Genomic DNA, 22,627 nt, shown 5'->3' with positions numbered 1-22,627 from the left:
AAAGCCTGGGGGGAGAAATCCTTTCAGTTTTCATTGTATTTCAAAAAAGTAAAACTTCCAGTAGGGAAACAGGATATCCAAGGAAAAGCTACATGCTGAGGACACCCATCACCCAGACCAGTTTAGCTACATTTCTGCATGCTTGCAGGAGTTGAAGGCAAAGGTTTTTTTGTGCAAAGGTTTTCAGTCCCCCTCTCCAGTTGACAAAGGGGAGCGATTTTGACCTTATTAGATGAAGTTGTGAAGATGAGTCAGTATTAGCAAAATGCTCTGAAGATGAGCAGTCCTGATTACATAAGGGCTAATTAGAAGCTGTTGATTTCTCCTTCTGGAGAGGCTCAAGCTCAGCAGTGGTAATTAGCAGGCTAAGCCCAGCAAGCCTGGGCACATGGTCACCACCTGCACCGCGCTTGCACAGCACCTGGGACATCTGCACCTCGTCCAGATGCTACAGCACAGCTACTGCAGACACACAGGAACAATGAGAACACTTCCCAGCTTTTTTCTTCTCTGGCATGGACTCACCAACCCTTTCCAGAAGCTGGGAAGAAGCATTACACAGAGACCCACAGCTGACTCCCCAAACTTTCCCCGTCATGGAGTTAATCAGGCAGGAACAAACTTTACTATGCATGGAAACAAGAGGAAGAAGAAGGCTCATGTATCCACTTAGCACCTGCAGTCCATCCTTCCCCTGCTGAGCTCACCTGCCCCACTGCCTTCCTCGTCCTTGGCATTTCCAGGCATAGCAGGCTGGAAGACAGGCAGTTCTTGCTCTGGGACTCAGGATTATTCACACAGCAAAGCGAGGAGCTGGACAGGGGCACAAGCAAGGCAAGAGTCACTTCCAAACCAGGGCATTGTAAATCCACACAAGTCAATGAGAACTGAACATGACTTAAGAGTAGTTAATCTTCATACAATCACAGAATGGCTGGGGTTGGCAGGGACCTCTGGAGGACACCTGGCCCAGCCCCTGTGCAAGCAGGGTCACCCAGAGCTGGTTGCTTGGGACCACGTCCAAGTAGCTTTTGAGTATGTCCAAAGTGGGAAGCTGGTGGAATGCACTCAACCTCACAGTGAAAAAATTCCGCTCATTTCCTCAACAGGAAAAGGATCTTTGCACTTCCACTTTTGCAAATGATCATCCCTTAAGAACAAGGTTATTAAGTTTACATAATTCTTCTCCTAGCCTGGACCAGAGAACTTATTTCCTCCATGACTTACCTGCTCATCCATGCACCATTTATCACAATCCTCCAGAAGCCTCCAAAGGATCAGGGCAGCTGGCAGACAAAGCTGTATAAATTCATTAACTCCAGGCAAGCAGCAGTTTGCTAGGCAGCAGTATTTTGTTTCTGTACATAACAGGACTTTGCGATTGCCCACCGCCCACTTCAGGGCTCTCAGGGTGAAGAACCAACCTGTGCCAGCTCAGTACAAGGAAGCACGAGGCTGCCCCAGCCTCTGTTAAGACTCCAGCTGCTGAAGGTGCCACCCTGAGAAGCCAAGGGCAATCTCTTTCAGATTGTACAGCCAAGGACGAGGAGTTCACGCTTGACTACACGTTTCAGCAGAACTGCAAGACTGTTGCACATGGCTGGCCTTTAGATCTCATTAGCAGAGAAAGGCTGGGACAAGTGGAGTAACTTCCATTTTTTACTGGATGAAGCAGAAACAGGAAGGGAAGAACGTATGTGAATGAGTTCAATTCTCCAGCTATTACAGCAAATGCAAGAGCAGTACATGTCTCCCAGGGCTCAGTGCATTGTTTGGGCTGGAAGGGACCCAAAAGCCCATGCAGTTCACACCCCCCTGCCATGGGCAGGGACACCTTCCACTAGAGCAGGTTGCTCAGAGCCCCATCCAGCCTGGCTTTGTGGAGCATCCATAAACTGGGCAGCCTGTTCCAGTGCATCACTGCCCTTAAGAGTTTCTTCCTATTAATTATTCTAAACCTACTCTCTTGCAGTTTGAAGCTGCTGTCCCTTGTCCTATCACTAAATGTCCTCATGAAATGTCCCTTTCAAGTCTCAGAAACTCCCACCACAAGCCATCCAGAGAGCCAGGGCCTGCCTTTAAGCCCTTCTGGAAAGCCTCACCGCTGGAAGACAGGACCTGTTATCCCAGAGTATTAAATTGCACATGTCCTCATCCATCTCCTTTAAAACCTTCAGCAGCTGGCACACCTCAAGAAGCAATGCACCAGCTGTTTCAGGGGTTAGACTGATGCCAGTACACCTGCAGCCAGTTTGACAAAAAACTGGAGCAGATGTGGTCACTGAAGTTTGTGTTACTCCAGAATTTCCACCCTGTGACGCAGAACACGACATTGTGTCAGTGATACAACACCACAGCCTCAGGTCATGCAACAGCTCATCCATCCCAGGGATCAGGCACTGAAGGATCACACTGAACTGACACACCCTGTGCTGTGCTCCTCGGGCCATGCTCTGCATCCTCAGCCTTCCACTGCCAGCCCAGCAACCCTTGCTCCAGTGCTGCAGGTTCTTGGGCAGGAAACAGCCCCGGCTCAGTCTGGTTCCAAAATCAAAGTGTGGACTTGTTTCCCTGAACAAGCTCTCTGCTGAACTCCAGCAATCCCTCATGCATGACAATCATCCAGCTACGCAACCTGTGCTTGGCACAAGGTCCGAGAATCCATGGAACACAGGTTTTCAGAAACACTGGGAAATATCCTAAGTGCAGAAAAAGGGCAACTTTTTTTTTACCAGTTACTCTCATGATGAGCAAAGACAATACCAAGTTTTCCTACATACACTTTTGAGAGGTATAGACCAGTTTCTATATCTTATGAGGGAACAACTGCACAAAGAAAATAAAGGAACAAAATGCTTCATTTGTATCGTTTAGGACAGACTGGAAGGTAAAAGCTAATTCTGGTTGCAAAACCACTCCAACTTTCCCTTCCTATGTACTTCTGCCAAAAATTAAGTTTTCAAATGAACACAAAAATGCAGGAGAAACACTTCATTTCATTAACTGTTCCCCAAGTCAGCCTTGTTTGTTTTCACTGTTTTGGGTTTTGTTCTGCTTTTCAGTACAAAGTAGGTCAACTGCAAATTTTTAAAATATATTGTAAATTTTAAAATATATTGTAGTTGTAAGTAGTTTGTTTCCAGACTTGAGAGATTACAGCTTGCTAAGCCTCTAGTCCAAAAGCCACGGAAAAGCTTGGAACTGGTCACAGAAAGCTGTGCAGGGACCCTGAACTATCCATGGCCAGGCATCCGGAGGCCGCTCACCTCTACCAGCGCTACCCAGGAGCACAGGAATTCACAACAAACAGCCCACACTGATTTGTTCAGGACGTGCAGTTTATTTTAAATGACATTTTTGTTCTCTTAACAAGTCTACGCTTGTGACCTGGATAAATCCACTCCATCCTGACAGCGCTCCCAGTCACAAGTCCGCGTGAACAGTCCGTAGCGCAGGAACTCGGGGCGGGTCTGCGCACCCTTTACTCAACGGTTACAGAGGAAAACACAGAGCAGGTTCTGACTGAAACCCAGGCCTTCCCTTCCAAATAACGCTGGCACTTGTCTCTCCTTCCCGTGACTGGGCACAAAGCAAAGCAGAGCTGCCTGGCCAGCCTGGAGTTCCAGTAGCAAAAACGTTTGGGATCACTCGCAAACAACTTCCCGAGCAATAGTCAAACAATCCATTGGCTCCAAGGATCTCACGCCTCCTCTTAAGGTCAGCAGGTGAACATTTTTCACACAAAAAAAAAAAAAAAGTTGATATGGAGGAATCAACGAAAAATTATAAACAGAACATTTAAGGTTTGCAGCTATTTTATTTACAAGTATACATTTAACACAAAAACACTGATATCCAAGCCTAGTTAATAGTAGTGTAACAATATGCATCATTTTGATGATTATTCTAACCAACAAACTACACTGAAAAATTAATGCCAGTAAAATTCTTGGTCATAATATTAAGAAATACAATATATAAATTGAAAATATGATTGCTTAGAATTTGAAAATGGAAGTGAAGCCATTTGCACAGGAGTCAGAGTTTAACATAATCTGAAGGGAAAGGCTCCAAACCAACTCTTTATCTTTCAGGTTAACAGAAGAAAAAAAAAAATTAAAAAAAAGGAAAAAAAAAAAAAAAAGAAGCATAGTTTATCCTTAAAGATAATGGGCAGTTTTGCTTCTTCAGGTAGAATGTATTCCCAGTGTTTTCAGGTTCTGCAGTGGAATTACATTACTGAGCATGAAGACTTCCCTTGTGAAGCTGCCCCATCGATTTTTTCTGCCTCCAAAATTATCCTCTTAAAAACATCAACGGCAGTCTGCAAAGAGAGAGCACACCATTAGGAGGGACCTCCCACTTACTGAAAGAAAAACTAAAAAATGTTAGCAGTTTTACCAGCTACATCAGCAGATAAACGCACATCCAATGCTTATTCTGAAAGTGAAGAGGGAATACGCAGTAATTTTAGTTTCAAAGGGAAGTGCAAACCCTCATCCACAGCAATCCTTGGCAGGGAGGGCAGGCACAAACTGAGCCAGGTTCACAACAGAGCTTGTTCACAACTGTAATCACTGTACTTTGCATGGTGAGCCTGCCCCGAGTGACTGACAGCACGGAAGGTTTGGATGCTGCGCTGCTCCGGAGAATAAACCAATCCACTTGCTCTCAGTAATCTCTAAGATAATGAGTAATTACAGAAGGCAGCAGATTTTTCAGCTCTCAACAGTGACTTTGCACAGCTCAGTATGAGGGATGACTTTACTACTCTTGATTTTCTCATTGTCCCTATCAGTAAGATCAGTGTTAGACACAGTGCAAGGACACGAGGGGAAAGCACAAGCTGAACCATCACTAATATTGAGCAATATCTTTTGATGAAGTCCTTCTGAGAGTAAAGGGGTTACACTTTAAATAGCCTGAACTGCATGACTAGAGCTTCAGTGTGTGAATCTTCAGCTTGGAAGTGGTCTCCTGACTGTCTCAGACTGCCATTTGATCCAAGCTCTGGCCATCCACTTCAGAATTTCAAGCATAGGAAAGTATATAAATTATAAAAAAGCAGCCATGCTAGAAAGAGGATAAAAAGGGGGTTTTGTTGGTTTTAATCAGCAGGCTGAAGAGCACCCTGTGATTTATGGCTACATATTCTGATCTAACAGATGTTTTTCCACCTCCACAAGATATAATTCTTAACTGGATCACTTCCAAATTAATCCCATTGACTGAAGCCCCACAGCAATCTTAACAAGATTAGACTTAATGTTAAAGTTTCCCATATTTATACTGTTTGTGCACAGTATGATCTCTGGAACTATTTAAAGTACTTCACCAGCTGGAAATAGGGTATTCCTCCTTATAATGGAGTTTCCTGCAATCCCAACAGAACTTGACAGAAGTGGCTTGTTAGTTCAGTAATGATACAACACCCTTCCTGGGCAAATTAAGACTTTAGGAGAAACATGGCCAGGACTGCAGTTGCTATCAAACTGCTTTAATCAAAACCTGGTGATGCACTGATTTACAAATATACTGCACCACTGTTTCCTTAGAGTTGAAATTTTCAATGGTTTCGTTTTATTGCACAAGTTCTTTTTGCCCACGTTTCACAGCGCCCATTAAAAAACCTCCACAACTTACTCTGTCAACCAAAAAGCTGCACATTCCCTGTCAAAGACATGCTGTTTGAAGCACTGAGATGTAGGAGTTCACAGGGTTTGTTAATTCATTTCACAGAAAATACATATACACTGGGAAGGTTTAATCACTGTCCTACAGTGAACACTTTGGAATTTGTAATTCAGCTCAAACATGCTGAAGAGTTTCAGACCGAGCCTTTAAACAATGCAGGAAGATCTTTTGTGACAAGGAATAAAGGACACAGCCAGACTTTATATGCATCTGCCTCCATATGGTCCAATTATGGAATGTGGGTCACACCTAGCCCACAGGAAGCCATCTGGCTTTTCCTTCTACCTTTCTCCCTGAGGAAACAGAAGAGATGCCAGGCTGGGCAACACCTGCTGCCTGGAGAGCCCATCCCCCAGCAGGGGACACCAGAGGCTCAGCTGCTGCTGCAGATGTGCCCTTGGTGTGAGCAGGACAGGCAGCTGGGGAGGCAGATTCCCTGCACGAGCAGGGAGTCGGGAATGTGCTGCCAGGAGCCAGCAGGGAGGTACAACCACCCAAACCCAGCCCACAGTGCTGCAGTCATCCTTTGGCAGCTATTTTATTATTTCAAAGAGGAAACTCTCAGCTGCTCACACTACTGGTTTATCCTAGCACAGAACTGGTCACAGGAATTTCAACAATAGCCAGGTAAAAGAGGGTTTTGCCCCCCATCCTTTGCCAGTCCAAACACATCAGATCTCTGGATTCCAAGCTACTCTGAAGCATTTACTAAGCAGTGCAACTTCTGAGCTCCAAGATGAAGCTGCCTTTGAAAAAAGAAGCACAACCAAGCAATTGCTTTTTAAGAGAGCTCCATTTTGGTAAGAAGCAATTATTCTGCTATTTCTTTGCTCCTCTTGCAATTTATCTAATGAATTTTGCATAACTGGATGAACACAACTTAGTTGCTTGTTACTTCCTAAATTCTTCCAGTAGAAGTTGTCTCCCAGCTTCACCTGGGTTTAAGACCAATTTGGATTCTGACTGTATTTCCAAGAGTGACTTTATTGCACTGGGATTAAGACAAAGCACTCTACTACTGCCTGGGTGACACTGTGCAGGGAATTCCACAAGAAAGGCCTGAAGTCACTGAAGTTAGCCAAAGCAGTTCAACATGTCTGGTAATAATTAAGCAGCTTGAGAAGATATGACAGTAACAGCCCAGCAGCCCTCTCAGGGAGGTCTTTTCCATTAAGTGTCAGGACTGCCTTCCCAAAGCCCGGGGATTTCCCTTGATGACTGATGTGCTGGTGATATGCAGGCTCCTCCCAAAGTCCTACCAGGTCACCCATGTCTGGAGGAGCTGGAACATACTCAAATCTATCTGACCTTGAGAACTCTTGCCAGCCACTATCATTTATCATCACTGCAGCTTTAATCTTTGCCTCTCTCATTTTCCATCTACTTCAAGTCATGCCATTTCTAGGACATGTTATCTTTTGATAACTCTTGGCAGAATAGGCATAGTTTGTTTAAGTTAATCTATAGAACTATTTTAATTATCCAATATAATTGGGTTATGCTCCTTGGACTCTCACAGATGCTCAAAAAAGGATTTTTTGGGGGTGGGAGGGGCAAAGCAGGAAGGTAGAAGAGAGGGAAAAGAGCCTTCGCTATTAGGGAGATCCCCTCTCCTCACCACTGTGAAGAACATCATGTACACAACCAGTCTCAGACCAGCACATCAGAAATTGTCACATTTCTGTTCCAAATCCATTAAATACAGATGGGTTTGGTCTTAAAGAGAATTAACACGTCCTCCCAGTCAAGAAGCTTTGAACTCTGCTCAAGTTCCAAATCCCTGATCCAGTCCAACTCATGCCTTAAGCATAAACCAGCTTTCTGTTAAACAAACAAAAGCTGAAGCACTTCTGGAAGAAGTTTGGAATTAATCTTCATAGTCAAGTTACATTTGCTGTACCACGCCAGTACAGGTGATTATTTGGATGAACCTCCATGCAAGAAGTGCCAATAGACTTCTTTTTCCAGTAATGTTGACTTACGTAAGATGAACACTCAGTACCAGGAAAATGACAACACAGCTTGTTATCAAGTTCAAAACAAACCCTCTTTCCCCCCAGACCAGACAGTTTTAGAGTAAGAAAAGATGCCCTGTCCTGACAGAAGTCTATGTATCAGCATTTTTGATCCTGTCAGATTAGGATTTGGAGGAGAAAACCCAAATGAGTTCAGAAGTGCTCCTGGTCCAACTCACAGGGAGGGATGTTACAATGCCTGGTGTCTCCTCTTCCCCCAGCACCTCACAGCTCCAGACTCCACACTTGGCTTTGAAAACTCAATCTTCCACCTCTTTGGAGCTGGAAACGTGTGAGAAGACTGAGGCAGCAGTGCCAGTGTTGGGTTCCTTCACACTTTATTCCACGCATCCCAAGCCTCTGAAGGAAACGTGCCAGAGAGCCTGAAGGATGGTCACATGCTGCGGGCGCCCATCTCAGAAGTGACATCTGATCTGCCAAACTTCTGAAGCTGGACAAATTTACCAAGTGTATTATGTAGCAGGCATGAAGCAGGAATTGTGTTCAGGCACCTGCCTCTAACAACCACCTGCTAAATCCAGAGGAACAGAATTTACAGCGACCTGCAATCACTATTCTGAAGGATCCTGCAGAAAGGAAGACCTTTGACAGCCAGAATGCACAGGACTTCTGGATTTTTTTGGGTGGGATTTGTACAGGACTGTTCAGGATTTTGAATATCTGATATACAATTCCCATTTTGATTTCCCTGAAGGGTACCAAGTTTGATACAAAAACTACAGCTGGCAGCTTAACTTAATACAGGAGCACAAATACATGGCAGTCCAGGAGACTCTGTCAGTGCAGCAAGTTAACACACAGGACATACCAAGCATCCTGCAAAGCTTGTAGCTTCTTTACATAAATAAACATGACTTTTTTCTTCTTGGTTCAAGAACAATAAAAACTCCAGAAATGTTATCAGTAAGATATTCTTCTGCTGGATATCAATTGCTGCACTGTTACACATTGTGAACATATGCCAAAAGTTGATGCTTGGGACAGAGAATGCAAATCAAGGAGCATCTTGTGCTCTTTTTATTTTCTCTGTATGCAGGAGAGCATATTGAAGATGCCTTTCAAAAGCACAGGCAACAGCTTTGCCTAATCCAGATTAAGTTATTTAAAAAAAAAGGGTGGGAAAAAAAAGGATCAGACATTTTAAACAGGTTTATTCTTTACACTGTCAATTTGATTTCCCTTGGTATGCATTTGAAGCTCTCCTGCATACAGAGAAGATATTGAGAAATTTCATGCCTCCATCATGCCCAGTTTTGACAAGGTTAATGCAAGCCTTAGCCAGAAAGAGAAATACTGATAAACTAACTCCAAGTGTTCCATATCTGTTGCCAAAAAATAATCCAAGTCTTTCTTTCAGGGAAAATCCAACTTTACTCAAATAACTTGTAGCATTGTTGACCATAAACATGAGACAAAATGATTATTCCCCCATTAGAGAGACTGAGCCTGCCCAGGACCTTAAAACATGAGGTTCATCACTTTACATCAAATCACTGCTCTGCCAGCAGTGACTCCTATTTAAGGTAACAGACCCTGTTCCACCCACCCTGTGGATCTGAGCTTTAGTTTGTCACTATATGTTCTGATATGCTCAGTGAAGCTGAACTTACAGTTCTTCACTTCCTCCTCCCATTGACAGTTGCAGGGAAAAACTTGTGTACATAAACCTGAGTGCACACAGCCATTCTGCTTCCATCTACACAAAATATCTGTACAGTACATGCAAATATTTTAGGTTCCTTTATTTAGTGAAACTCTGAGTCATCCATTACACTGCTATTTGACTAAAGTGATTCTTGAATCCATTACCTGATTTTCTTTAGCAGAGGATTCCAAGAAAGCTGCATTCCAGGATTCTGCTAAAGCTTTCCCTTCTTCATAGCTGATCACCCTGACCAAAGAAAGAAAAATATGTTTCTCATAACTTGCAGAAGAACTGGAATCTGCTATGTCAAGAAATACCTCAGAGTACCAAAACACTTAAGTGCATTGTAATAGGAACGTCTTGTGAAGTCTGATCCAAAGCATTTGCTTTTGGCTGCTGCCAAATGCACTTCTGGGCCAGGTAAAACTGCTCTGTGACCCAGAAGTGCAGTTGTCCCAAAGTATTGCTTTGTTTTCATAATCTGTAATATCATCTTGTATTGCTCTTGTGACAAATCCACTTCTGTTACTTACTTTGAAAAAAACCCGGCGTGTTAATGACTGTCTCTAGAACCTCACAGCAAAAAGTCAACATTACAACAGAAGTTCATGGCTTGGAGTTCACATTCTGGACACAATTCCTTTGCCAGTAACTTATTTTAACCTACAATTTGATTTTGGCTCTGGAAAGCCAAGAACAAACCCAGCGCATTGCAGCCACAGGAATGTGGGCTGCTGCCTTGCATTTCCCACATTCTGGAGTTCACATACCGTTCCATATGCAGGTCTTTTTTATTTCCAACCAGCATAATGGGTATTCTGTGAAAGAAAGTTCAGAACTTCAGAACAGTTACAGTATACTGAACAAAGCACTAGCAACATGCCTGCAATGAAATGAGATGAAAGTGTCACTACTTACTGGACTTTTCCCACCATATCCAATAACTTGCCATGGATAACTTTTATCACTTCAAAACTGCAAAATAAAGGGATGAAGTCACACATGCACTCTGATGTTTATCCTCAATACCCAATACACAAGCAATTAAATGCATATGTAGGTTGTGTTTAAAACTTACTCTATGTATGCACAACTACAAAGATGCTGGAAGTCTTACCCGTTTCTGTAATAACAGCAAACTGGTCCAAGCAGCAGCAGAGACCAGCCTGAGCCTACTCTTACAGCCTCCCCAGTTATGGTATTTGCAGAAATAAATAACATTACCCAGGACTGATGCATCTAACACAGAATCACCCCAAGTCCCTCCCACCTCTCATCTGGTTTTTATCAGCAGTGAGAAATTTAACTGCTGCAGTCCAACAATCCTGGATGAGTATGTCAAATTAAAGCAAATTGGAAGAAAAAGTAATTAGTTAGGCAAGCTCCATCTTAAAAGAACACATTCTTTTTAAAGCACATTTAGTTCATATATAATAATTACGTTTTATTTCTGTAAAAGCCAAAAGGAGCCCAGAATTTTAATTTTCTATGGGAAGTGAGTAAACTGATTAGCAAGATGGCACTGAAACAATGATTATTCAAATACTCTTTGTCTGTTCCCCTACCACATAGGTGAAGTTTGGATGACAGGAGGTAAGAAGCAGTACTATAAAATATCAAGTCAAAAACCTCACTAACAAAATCCACTGCATTTGACATTCAGTACTTTGGAGAACAAGCTACAAACGGGGTTGAAGAGCAGATGTTGTGCTCCTCTGGTTACATTACAGAAAAAATGCTGGTACATGAAGTGCACAGCTCGGATTTAAGAGAGGCACAGGCTCAGGGATGAGACACGCAACTAGACAACAGAAAAGGGACCTGAACTTTTCCAGTTTCCAAGGTTGTTAGCTACAGGCAGTGCCTTGACTTGCACTGCATTTCAATTAGAATTGAAACTCTTAAAAATAGAGCAGCACTCAAACACGCTTCCAGCTCAGAGCAATCAAAGACCTGGTGCCTAAAAACACCATTCAAAGCATTAAAACCTCTCACTTCCAGAACAATAAACTGTACCACATTTAAGACGGATTTTCTGTCAAGTAGGTCAATTTGTCAGACTCCAGCAATAATATTTGAGACTGTGTGGAACACAATGCTTCTCCATGCTCAGCTAATAGTTTCAGTGTATCCTATCAAGAAAATGAGTTCTTTGTAAACATAAGCGTGACTTGGTCTGGCACAAATTGCTACTGGTAACTCAAGGAGGATACTACAGATTACACGAAAATGTGGAATCAATGAAAGGACTTCAGGGACCCAAGGAGCTTATGCTGAGAAGGTATTAGTGAAATTCTAGTCTTGAGAACTTGCCTTAGACACTCATAATTACTTAGGAAACATGAGCTGAATGGAGCTTGGCTGTGACAGAGTCGAGAGGCATTGCTACGCACAAACTCAGTGACCCTGCAAACTGAAAGAATAAAAATGCTACCAAAAAGACATCTGCTACAGACCACAAAACTGTTTCTCAGTCTGAAGCAAGAGGAAAGATCTTAGCACACTATCCACAGGCTAACTGAATCCCTAGGACAGTACAATCCCTGCTTCCCTTTCCTGTTAGGTGTGTTGTTTTCAGCTTAGCCAGAAAAACACCACAGCACCCTGGCGACTCCTCACCTGAGGCTTCCATGCACAATGCTGCCAAGTGCTCTTGTCCAACCTAGGTTATCCATTTCCCCACTTTGGGTACTTATCTGCTTGTCTGAGATCGTGCACAAGCTTCCTTTTTTAGTGAAAATACTACAAATAAAAAACTGATCCACGTTAACAGATCAAGGTGGAAACCACAGGAGAAGTGCTGTTTAAACTCAAACACAATTCTGACACAGAAACAAGTTGCTAAGAACTGCCAGGAATGAAATTGGCTTGACCAACTAATGTTCTAGAAAGCTTTCCAAATTAATTATGTTGAAAGGAGAAAGGACAAAAAAGGAGCAAGGACTGACCAATCCAAAAATTGCACCATCACATCAAGCTGTGAAACTCTGAGATTTGGAGACCATAAGAGGTCCCATCCAATTCTGTCAAGCAAATGGGTTACAGCAAACAGTTCAATGTGTGAAATACAAAAAAAAACCATTACTAGCTGTCAGATAAACGTGTTACACAAAATCATGGAACCTAGCAAGATACAAATTTGGAATTTAATTAAGCTGAACTAGAGCAAAAGCCTTCCAGTAACCTTGCTGCTGAGAGCCTGGGAATATGAAAAATGTAGGCCAGTAGCTTTTATTCAAGTTCTATTTAAACTTCCCACTGGAGGTTAGCAGGGAAGATGGTAACTTTAAAAAGAGCATTTCTATTATGTCTGCTGTCAAAGCTCTCGCCCAGCTGGATCAATAGACACACTTTGACAGAAGTCAGGACAGATGGTGACTGTGATCTCATTGTCTGGGCAAGTCATCGAAGCTACCAGAGTATTGTGGAAGATCTTTCCTATCACCTTAACACTGTCTTGATACAGAACACAAGGAATTGAATAAGACAGGATCACTGACACTTCGAAATTTTAAGGAAGAAATAACAACAACAACAATAAAAACTCATAATAAACTGATCAAGATTAAATAGTGATGAAAAGACTTTTGACCTACAGCCTCACTCTGTTTTGTCCCGTTTGTATTTTACCATAAAAACCTGGTTTAACTGATTGAATGCTACCACAACATCAGACGTTCATTTCTTCACCTGTTGAGCTCAAGACACCATGAGGCAACAACTGCAGTGGCTGAGAAAGAACATGTCCTTCAGCTGCCAAACAGGGAACAGCACAGGTTGCAGAATCCTCTGAGTGATGCACACTGGTTTCAGTCAGAGTCATTTCTGTCCTCCAAGTACCATATATCAGTGAACACCTTTGTATTTGCTTTAGGAGTGGACCACTGTCTACTTAGGGCAGAGAATACTGACTCCTATTTCATACAAGTTAATCAGCACCACCACTGAACTTCTCACTAAAAAACTCAGACCCAACAGTTTGGTAGTTTAGTATCTCTAGACACACATAAAAGCCTAACACATGCTTGCCCTTCTCTACTTCAGAACTGAAGATGAAAACCAAGAATGAAGAACTGTGAAATCTGTTCGACATTAAAGACCTTGCAAGAAGCACAAGTTTATAACCAGACTGTATCCCTCCTTTGAGAAGAAAAAGAGCCACCAGGCAAGTTGCTTTACCTGTATTTTATGACATTCTATCAAAGAGCTTGAAATATCCAGTTTTGTTTGATTCAGAGCAAAATATATGAAACACTTCAGCACTTGTAAAAAGCTCACCAGCTGTTTTGAAAATAGAAGGGAAGCATCAACTTCTCTCGTACTTGATGAGGCTGGAAGGTCTAAGGTCTTAATCACTTTATTCAAACAAAAATTTCAGAAAATATTCAGCTGTCCTAATAAAGATGCTGTACAATATTAGAAAATCAACACCTATTCAAGGATAACCAGTATTTAAACAAAGCAAGATGACCAGAGGAAGGGAAGAAATAACAGAAGATGACAAAGTCGCACAAAGGCCGATGTGTCTTGCCTGTCTCCAGGTAAGATGGATTCTGTCCTTTCGTCAGAATGGACAGGGAACAGCAAGGACAAGAGAGATTCTCTGGGACAACCTTCAGGGAAGATTAATTGCTGCAGCATGCCAAGAGTGCATTTACAGTCCAAAAGTCATATGTTGCTGTTTGTATGAATATTTCTATGGTTAATCAGGACAATTCAAGACAAGAAGTCAAAGGAATCTCAGTACTGTAAAAAGCTACAAGGCTGAAGGAACGATCTAGCAACAAATTGGGTACTTCACATAAATGTACAGTGCCATTTAGCTTTGTATTTAAGTCTGCCATTGTACCTAATGCAAGACCAATAAACTCTACTTATTTCTGAAATAATCCTTTATACTTTTACTTACACCTCAAAACAGTGTAGTTTAACACTATCTCATTTCTTAATGGTACTTTGCACATTATTCTGAGAAGCATCTGTGACATATGGGTCTGAGGGGACGTTTCTGAAAAAACATTAATACTCACTCCTATTATACTTCTAAGGGAAAGAGAGATTAATTGAATAATCACACATAAAATATACCAGAGGCAGGAGCTAAACCCAGGAAATATTTAAAGAAAAGAACACAAACAGATTTTATTACCTTTTTATTGACGTGACTGAATAAACAAGAATGTAGCCATTGATGTCTATGGAGTACGTCTGAGGAAATATGGAGTATTCATCCTGTGGAAGGAATATTGCATTTAAAATTAAGGGTGCCACAGTTCAGAACTTGCTGCCATCAGATCACCATCAGGTAAGTTGGTCATATCTCTAAGACATTTTGTATAGGTAGCACTTCCAGAATTTTTTCATCATAATGTCACATGTGGCATCTTTACCAAACCAAGAGAAAGCTAGAAGTCAGTCTGGATATGCAACAATTTAATCTACAGCTTTTATGTTTTCTTCCCTCTAAGACTACGGATGAGCTGAAGCTCTTCCCAATCCTCTTATCCTGCTTAATTATCTGTTTGTATTAGTACAAAACATCCACTCTGTCCCACCACTAATTAGCAATTACACCTCTTATCTTGCTGGTGATACATTTCAAAATCTTAATTTCAACAGCTGACAACAGGATCTAGCAGTTTGTAATTTCAAGTGACACTGATCACATCTAAATTACCTAAGGAATCTGGTAGGAAGCGAATAATTGTGGCTTACCAGCTAATGCTTACCAGCTAGAGATGCAAAAAATACAGTTATTAGTTGCTTTATGACAACTGTAAGTTTACATTATATGACAAGTGTTTGCATAAATAAAAAACCCCAGACAAAACCACCAGAAACTTAATTACTGAATTTATTACCCCTCTAGAAAAGGGACTGACCAAATAGGCAAACAAAATTGACATATTGCAGGTAATGCAACACAAATATTATGAATCCGATGTTAAAAGCCTCTTCCAACAGATATTCCCAGGAAACATTTCCATTTTGACAAGAGCCATACTTCCTAATGTATGAGTTCTCAAATTGCTAAACCAATGCTTTTGAGGATGGTAATTTCAGCTGAAGATCAAATAACCTCTCTGTTTATTGTCATGGCTGAACAGGTAGAGCAGTGCAATCACACAGCTTAAATCTAGACAGCCAAAAGGAATCAAACTTCCCTCACTGGCAGAAGAGGAAAAACTCTTCATAAAATCAAATTCACAGATCCAGCCAAAAAAAGTTTGAAAGAATAACACTTGGCAAAAGCTGCGCTCATTTGCCTTTATTGCTACACAGTGAGGGCAGGCCCCCCCCCCCCATCTTCTCTGAAATGCCAAAGTGCCACTCCAGCTGGATGTGAAATCCCAAAGTCAATACAGAAGGGATCTGAGCTAAGTCTGTGTAAAACAGGTGAAAGTGCAACTCTGTAGTGGCTTGACTTTACCCGGAATTTCCCAGGACTGCCCCAGCTGAATTTGGTGTTAGGTAAGATTTCCTTTTACACTCCTCTTCTGTGACCCTGTATCAAGACCCCTGTTGAACTAAACTGCACAAAGCTCAGTAAATAACCAGGAAAGTACAGAGGCACAGGACAGAAGAGGAATACCAAGAAAAATAAGTGCCATAATCTCAACTGTTCCCAATTCATGACTTTATTTTTAGCTTGTTACAAGAAGAAGAAAAGCTGCTATGCTCCCTGGAACTTACGGGTCAAATAAAGAAATTTTTCAAGTGATAAAATAACGTTGCTACAACTTTTCAAGCCAAAGCCAGGTTTTCAAAAGTGTCTACAATACAATTCTTGCTGCGCTGTATACACGTGAGGACTCCCTATGGGCCATTAAGCAAGACAGACTTGAGAAAGAAATCTGTCCAAGCCACACCTTCCATAACCCAACATCATCTCTCCCCTCTAACCCTGTGAGCCAGAAATCAAAGTTAAAATCGTTCCGTGAAGAATTAAATCTGAAAATAACCACAGGCTGGCAAATAAGCTATTTAGGTTCCACAATACTGTGTAACATTAAAATAATCCTCAGCAATAGAGGTATGTTAGTGGTGAGTCATGCTGCCTTCCCAGAAGGCAATTTCCTCCCCAGAGAGGAATTCTTCTTTTATCACTATGCTACACAATTGGAGCTGTAATGCAAGTGCACTCAATGGCACAGAGTGACACCTATGGAGCTCGTTCTGCTGCTCACACTCCTCAGCCTGGCCCTCTCTCACCCTCCCTCTCCTCTGCAGAGCATTCCCCATCCAGCAATCCTGCCCCGGAACGTGCGGCCAGTGTTGTGCTCAGACACCTCTGAGTGATTACATGTGTTGCTGATGAGCACCACGGGCTGACACCATATAAACACAGCATGGCAATTCCCCAGTCACACAGCTCTCTTCCAAGAAAGCAATCAAACATACCTAGAAGGTTACAACCCTTCTGAATAGTCTCCCAGCTATGAGCAGGCGTCCTGCAGCTTTAAAGCCTCAAGTACTAGCAGAATATTTTACAACACTAACATTGTTTAGCACTACTCATAGTTTGGAAAAATCCAGAGGCATAGTATGAGATCACGAAGGCAAGGGCATGTAAGCACAAAAAAACCTTTAGGATAAAAATACGGAGATTTAGTGGTCCCTGATGGTCATTTTCCCTAATATAGAGTCTCTCAAAAGATGCAGCACTCCTGTACATAGGTTCAGCCAAGCAGCACCATGTAATGAACACCTGTACCTGTAAATAGTGAACACCTGAACTTCCCAAAGCTCCCCAGCATGCTGCAGGACACGTGCTCCCTGTCTCCTCCTTGCTCCCTGCCATGACGTGGAGCTCAGACACACATATGAACCATCATATTAAAATGCAGACAAACTGCAGCAGTTTATTGGTAACTCAGTAAGTACCACCTACATGAATCTGTCTGCTGCCCATGACTGCTTCATGGATACAAGTCATGCTGGTGTAGCTGGAGCACACGAATAGGAAAAAGCCATGAAAAATTTCCCCAGGGTTTATCAAAGTGCCATTTTTTATCTAAAGCAAGACTGCTGATTTACTCTGCAAATATCACACAAGCCACTGATGAACTTTTGGGACATCAGTGTTAAGGCAGTTCCCTCTTCCCTTTTTTAGGCACTAATTCAATAGATAGGGGGAAAAAAAAAAAAACAGTAACAAAACACAAACCAAAACCTTTAAATAAATACTACAGAAAAAGTTCTTTAGTGACTAAACAACAAGACAGGATCATTTTTAAGTTAACTTGCACCTTTGAATGCACAGTCACTACCAACTAAGCTCAACAGAGTATGAATATCTGTTGTCTTCACTTGGAAGAAAGACTCAAAGAAAGATAACTTACCTGGCCAGCAGTGTCAACCAGCTGAAGATGATATTCTTGGCCATTTACTGTGATCAGTTTTGTAAAAGCTAGAACAAAAACGAAATACATAAACAGGTCAGAATTACACACAAGGAAGGGATCAAAAGTCACTCATCTGTGCTATCATCAGCCAAGGCATGAGAGAAAAAGAATTCCAGTTACAGGTTTTTAAGTAGCAATAAAGGCTGATCAGGTGCTGTACTTTTAACTAGTCTATTGCAGATAGCAAAACTCAGAAATTTAATTTAAGACTTCAAATTTCAGATGATTCTCACATTTGGATGCAGCAGCTTCTTTGCTCTCTTAAAAGGAAAGAGGGAATAAAAGGAATAAAAAGGGGGTTTGCATGCATTTCTATGAGACTTACAGACAACTGTAATTTGTGGTAACACAAGCCACTTAAATTCAACTGGCATCAAAGCTAAGTTTGAACTTATTACAGGATATTTTCCTTGGTTTCCAAGCAGTTTAGCAAGATCAATTTCCTAAATGTAAATACTATGAAGTAAGTGATCTGGATTGAAAAAAGGAAAAATCTTTGGGGGCTAAAACACACAGAACTTATGATTATATTAAGCCTAAATAATGACAATTAGCTAAAAGTTCACCGTGCTGCTTTCACACTTGCTGTAGCTACCAGCCTAGGCAGTCCCCAGTCACGAAGTACATTCAGTCCCTAAAAGTGATGAGAATTGCTGCTCTTCCTCAGATTCATGAAATGCCAACGCGCTGTGAGCCGAGGAATCTTACTCAGTGTTTGTGTTATGCAACTGCAAAAGCAAACAGTGTCACAGCTCTTGCAGGAATAATGTCCCAACTAGAGCACACAAACCTGGATCTGGAGGTCTGATCTGGCCTTCAAGACACACTCCAGACACCATTGCTGGACAGTACTGATACACCGAGCAAAGTCTGTGTTATCCTCTGGTTGGGGTGGTTTCCCCAAGTACCAACAGTCCCCAGAAACCTCATCTGTCACTGCAGTGATGAGCAGGGAAACAGAGTCAGATGAACAGGTCACTTAGGTGAGCTAAGTTGTCCAACAGCTTCCCAAAGCTGCACAGCTGAACGTTCCTGACCCTGCCGTGCAGTTCCTGCCCATGCCTGAAGTAGCTGGAGTTGGCTAACTCTCCTCCTCTCAGCCAAAGCTCGTTGCCCTGGCAAGTCCCCACAATGCGAGCATTATCTTGAGTAAGTGGGCTGAAATAGCTGAAACTGGAGGTTTCAACCCACCTCATAAATCCAATCCTCAAAAAAAGGGAGCAATTCAAACAGCAAAGCCAAGCTAACAGGGTCTAAATCAACAGTGAAAAGTATACCTACAGTTTCCATTACAAAATCAGCAAATGACATTTGAAATGGAGCCTCAAAGACAGCAACTAACTGCCTTACCCTGGCTGTCCCCTAAGAAAGCTGCTTTAGCACGTGTGCTCCCCTCAAATCAGTCTGGACGCTGTTGTTATTGCTGCACAAAAGTTTTAGGTTATGAAACATGGATCCACAATGGCTTTTTGCCTTGGATGAATGCTATGATGGGGACAAACTGTTTGTTTGAACAGATGTTTGCAGGCAGCGTTGCTATATACAATCTCACTGCTTGGAGTTAGAGGGAAAACAGACTCCTCTGGAGACACCCTGCATTAACAGGTGCATGGAAGTAACAGCCTCTCCAGTCTCTTGACACTTCACATACACATCAAAGCACTCTGCAGTCAAAGTAGCTTCAAGAACATCATGAAGTTAATATTTAAAAAGGGACAGACAGAAGCTTTTTCAGACTATTCTAGAAGCCTAAAAGAGACACAGCAACAACGACATCATCATCATTACTGGAAGCAGAATGTGATAGAGACAGGAGAAGGGAAACAGTGGAGGAGTCACCACAGCCTGGTGAGGAGAGCTGTTAGTGCAGTATCTTGCAGCACTAAGCGCAGCCCACTGGGTGAAGACAAATCTGCTTCGATGAAGTCACAACTAATGACTCCCATTTCTTTGCTGAAGCTTTTTAAAAACATTCCTGGTTAAGAATTTAATTTTGTGAAAAAACTGGTCCCCTTGATCCAGGGAAATGTTCACTTCCAATTCCATCACCTATCATCCTGGGACTTCTGCTGTGCCTGTGCACAAGACAAACAACTACGATCCCTGCCCAACTTGGCTCTTCCTGGTGGGCCAAGAACACATTTCAGCAGACCTGACCAATCTCTGCACCTCTAAATCGTAATGTGAGCATCTGCAAAACACTGCTCATCAACTGGAACATAGATTTTGGAACAGGACATTCTCACACCTTGCAACACAACTCCAGTGATCATTGGTACATGAAGATCAAGTACATTGCAATTAGACCAGCATGAATGAAATGATTTGCATATGCAACTCAAATGACAGCTGCTGTGGAAACAAGCCATTATGATTAAAAAACCCAAACAGTAACAGGCAAAGAAATGCAGGCCTTTAGATAAAACAGTGACGGTGAGGAAAAGTGTAAGAGTACTGTAACATCATTGCCATAACATCATCGCTGGCTGGTAGCTAAATACAACTACCTGGCGAGGGTTCCTTGGTTACCACCTCCTGCATCCTTTTCTACTCATCTGCATTCCTAAGTCAATGCCTGCCACTAATCTACAAGGACATCTTTCACAACACTGAGATGTGTGATGCAACAGAGCTATTTTTAGTTTTCCTCAGAAGCCTCACTTGCACCCCTTAGAAAGCTGCTCACCAGCAGCTCCTGAGGAGAAGCACAGTTCACCTTTCCAGTGCCGTTGCCAAGGCATGTGTAGAAATTTAGCCTTGAAAATTTTCTGTCAGACTCATCTAAACCTATAGGTGCCCCCTCCACAACTAGTAAGGGTCCTTCAGCCCCCTGCCCCTTTCTAATATGCTTCTACTCACATTTGTATTAAAAAACACGGGATGGAGGTAGGAAGCCCATGGGGAAAGATGTTCCTTTCCTTAGGGAGGGAGTGAGGCTGTTTACAGGAGAAAGGAAGACCGCAGAGCTGGGGAACAGTGCTAGAAGGCCCTCTAAAACTGCAACAAAAATGAAAAAGCAGCCGGGCAGGCCTTGGAAGGACACATTTGTGACTTGGGCAGTCAAGTCATCTTACCTGCAACACAAGACATCCCTGCAAAGATGAGGTGGGTGGAGCTATATGCACATCTTCACTACCTGTTCCTTCTGACCTATTTGAGTTACAAATTCAGATTCTAGTTTTCATTCCTGTAAAATTGTTGAGTTTTAAATTGCACTGGTCTTACTTCACATGAGCTGATCTGCCTGCAGAGCCCCATCCAGCCCAGTGTCCACAGAGACTCCCTGCACACGCTCCTGCTCTCCAAGGCTCTTTCTTCTCTTTCCAACATTCCTGCAAGTAGTAGTTCCACTAGTTTCTCAAGCCGGCTGTCTCAAGACTAGCCACCCATTGAGATGTCACTCCTGTTGGGACATTCAGACAGGGAAAATCTCTTTTCCAAAGCAATTATTTCTCATCTCCACTGCTGCCACAAAAAGATACAAGTTACTCTTCCTGACGTACAAGTTTAGTAGAAGCAACGGAATCCAACATGCTCCTTACTGAAATAAATTAACTTTTTTGGTGCTACTGTAATATAATCAAAGGAAAATGTAGCAGTGAAACTGTGCTAACCTTCACAAACACCAAGCAAAATCTGATGCACCTTATTTTCCTTTTACCACTTCCAAAGGCAGAGATTTTCACACTTAAAACCTGAAATTTCTTCAATATTAGGTCTTACTCCTATTGCTCAAGGCTTATAAGCTACACAACTTGTTCCTGGAAGAGCTTGACTACAGACTGCCTTCTATACAATTTAGCCTTGCAGTCAAATTTTGTGCAAGTTTTATTATTTAAAGACAAAAATTAGAAAGATTGCATTAGCAGCAGTACTGCAGATTTCTACCCTTTCTTCACTGCTGGTAGAATACTGTAATAAATTACCACCAACAATTAGGCCAGACTATCCTTTCCCATGTATTCTTTTAATTTCCAAGTTTTGTTACATGTGTAGACCCAACCACCAGAAGAAACGGAACAGGTTTTACAACCTGCTATAATGCCCTGGAAAAATGCAACATTCTCCAACACTGTCCCTAGTATTAGAGCCTGGACTTTTCAACCCTTTTTGCCAACATTGTCCACCAAATATGAAATCACGAGCTAGGAAAAGTATAAGAGTTGATCACTTACTTTGTGTCTTATGACCCTGCATAGAATCAGAAACACAGCTGGGAGTGTCCAAAGACTTCACTGAACAAAGATTTATATTAAGGAAAAAAAAATTGAAATATGACGTTCTGAAGTCAAAAGAATTATTTTACACCTAACCCAACAAAACTAGTTTCATATCTGTCTTAAAAAATTTTTCAATAAATTTTAAATTTTAGTGTTAAATTAGAATGTGTTCTCTTGTCTGCTCCTCACAGAAGCATTTTTTAAAACATTACCTCTATCAGGCTTTCTGGGGCTTAAAGATGGAACAGATTTCCCACTGTTTTGAACCTCAGGGCTTAACTTCTATCTTTTCAACCTTTACTTCCCAGCAACATTTTTTGATGTCAGAAGGACCCTTCAATTCTCTACCTTTCAGGAAGCAAATTCCTCCAGCCACATCACAGATCACAAGACTTACACCAAATGAATAATGTTGTTTGTTTTCCAAACAAGTAAGAAATCAAGGGAAAAGTTAAGGCTTTTCAAGATGCCCCCTCCCAACAAGTCTTCATGGCCAGGACATGCTCAATGCTTAGAACTCAGACCAAGCAAACAGTGCAGACTACGAGAGTCAAATTAGAGCAAAATTCATCTACAGTGTATTTTTGCATAGTTCAGAAATGCTGAAGTTATGAGACACACAACTAC

General features: G+C 41.9%; 1 protein-coding gene across 1 annotated transcript in view; it reads right to left on the bottom strand.

Moving 5' to 3' along the window:
* Positions 1 to 3,797: 3,797 nt before the first annotated feature.
* RHEB (Ras homolog, mTORC1 binding) overlaps positions 3,798 to 22,627 on the bottom strand; it is a 31,150-nt gene continuing 12,320 nt past the window's right edge. Inside the window, exons 3-8 of the mRNA XM_042042808.1 lie at positions 17,718 to 17,785; positions 14,525 to 14,607; positions 10,294 to 10,350; positions 10,146 to 10,193; positions 9,540 to 9,621; positions 3,798 to 4,324 (exon numbers count right to left, since the gene is read on the bottom strand). Of these exons, the coding sequence (XP_041898742.1) occupies positions 4,232 to 4,324; positions 9,540 to 9,621; positions 10,146 to 10,193; positions 10,294 to 10,350; positions 14,525 to 14,607; positions 17,718 to 17,785 (431 nt within the window). The 3' untranslated portion in view covers positions 3,798 to 4,231. The remainder of the gene's footprint in view (positions 4,325 to 9,539; positions 9,622 to 10,145; positions 10,194 to 10,293; positions 10,351 to 14,524; positions 14,608 to 17,717; positions 17,786 to 22,627) is intronic.

Source organism: Corvus kubaryi, unplaced genomic scaffold, assembly GCF_017639235.1.
Source record: "Corvus kubaryi isolate FWS band 111438036 unplaced genomic scaffold, C.kubaryi_AGA036_p1.0 37398, whole genome shotgun sequence".
NCBI lineage: Eukaryota > Metazoa > Chordata > Aves > Passeriformes > Corvidae > Corvus > Corvus kubaryi.
This window is presented reverse-complemented; position numbering and strand designations above follow the sequence as displayed.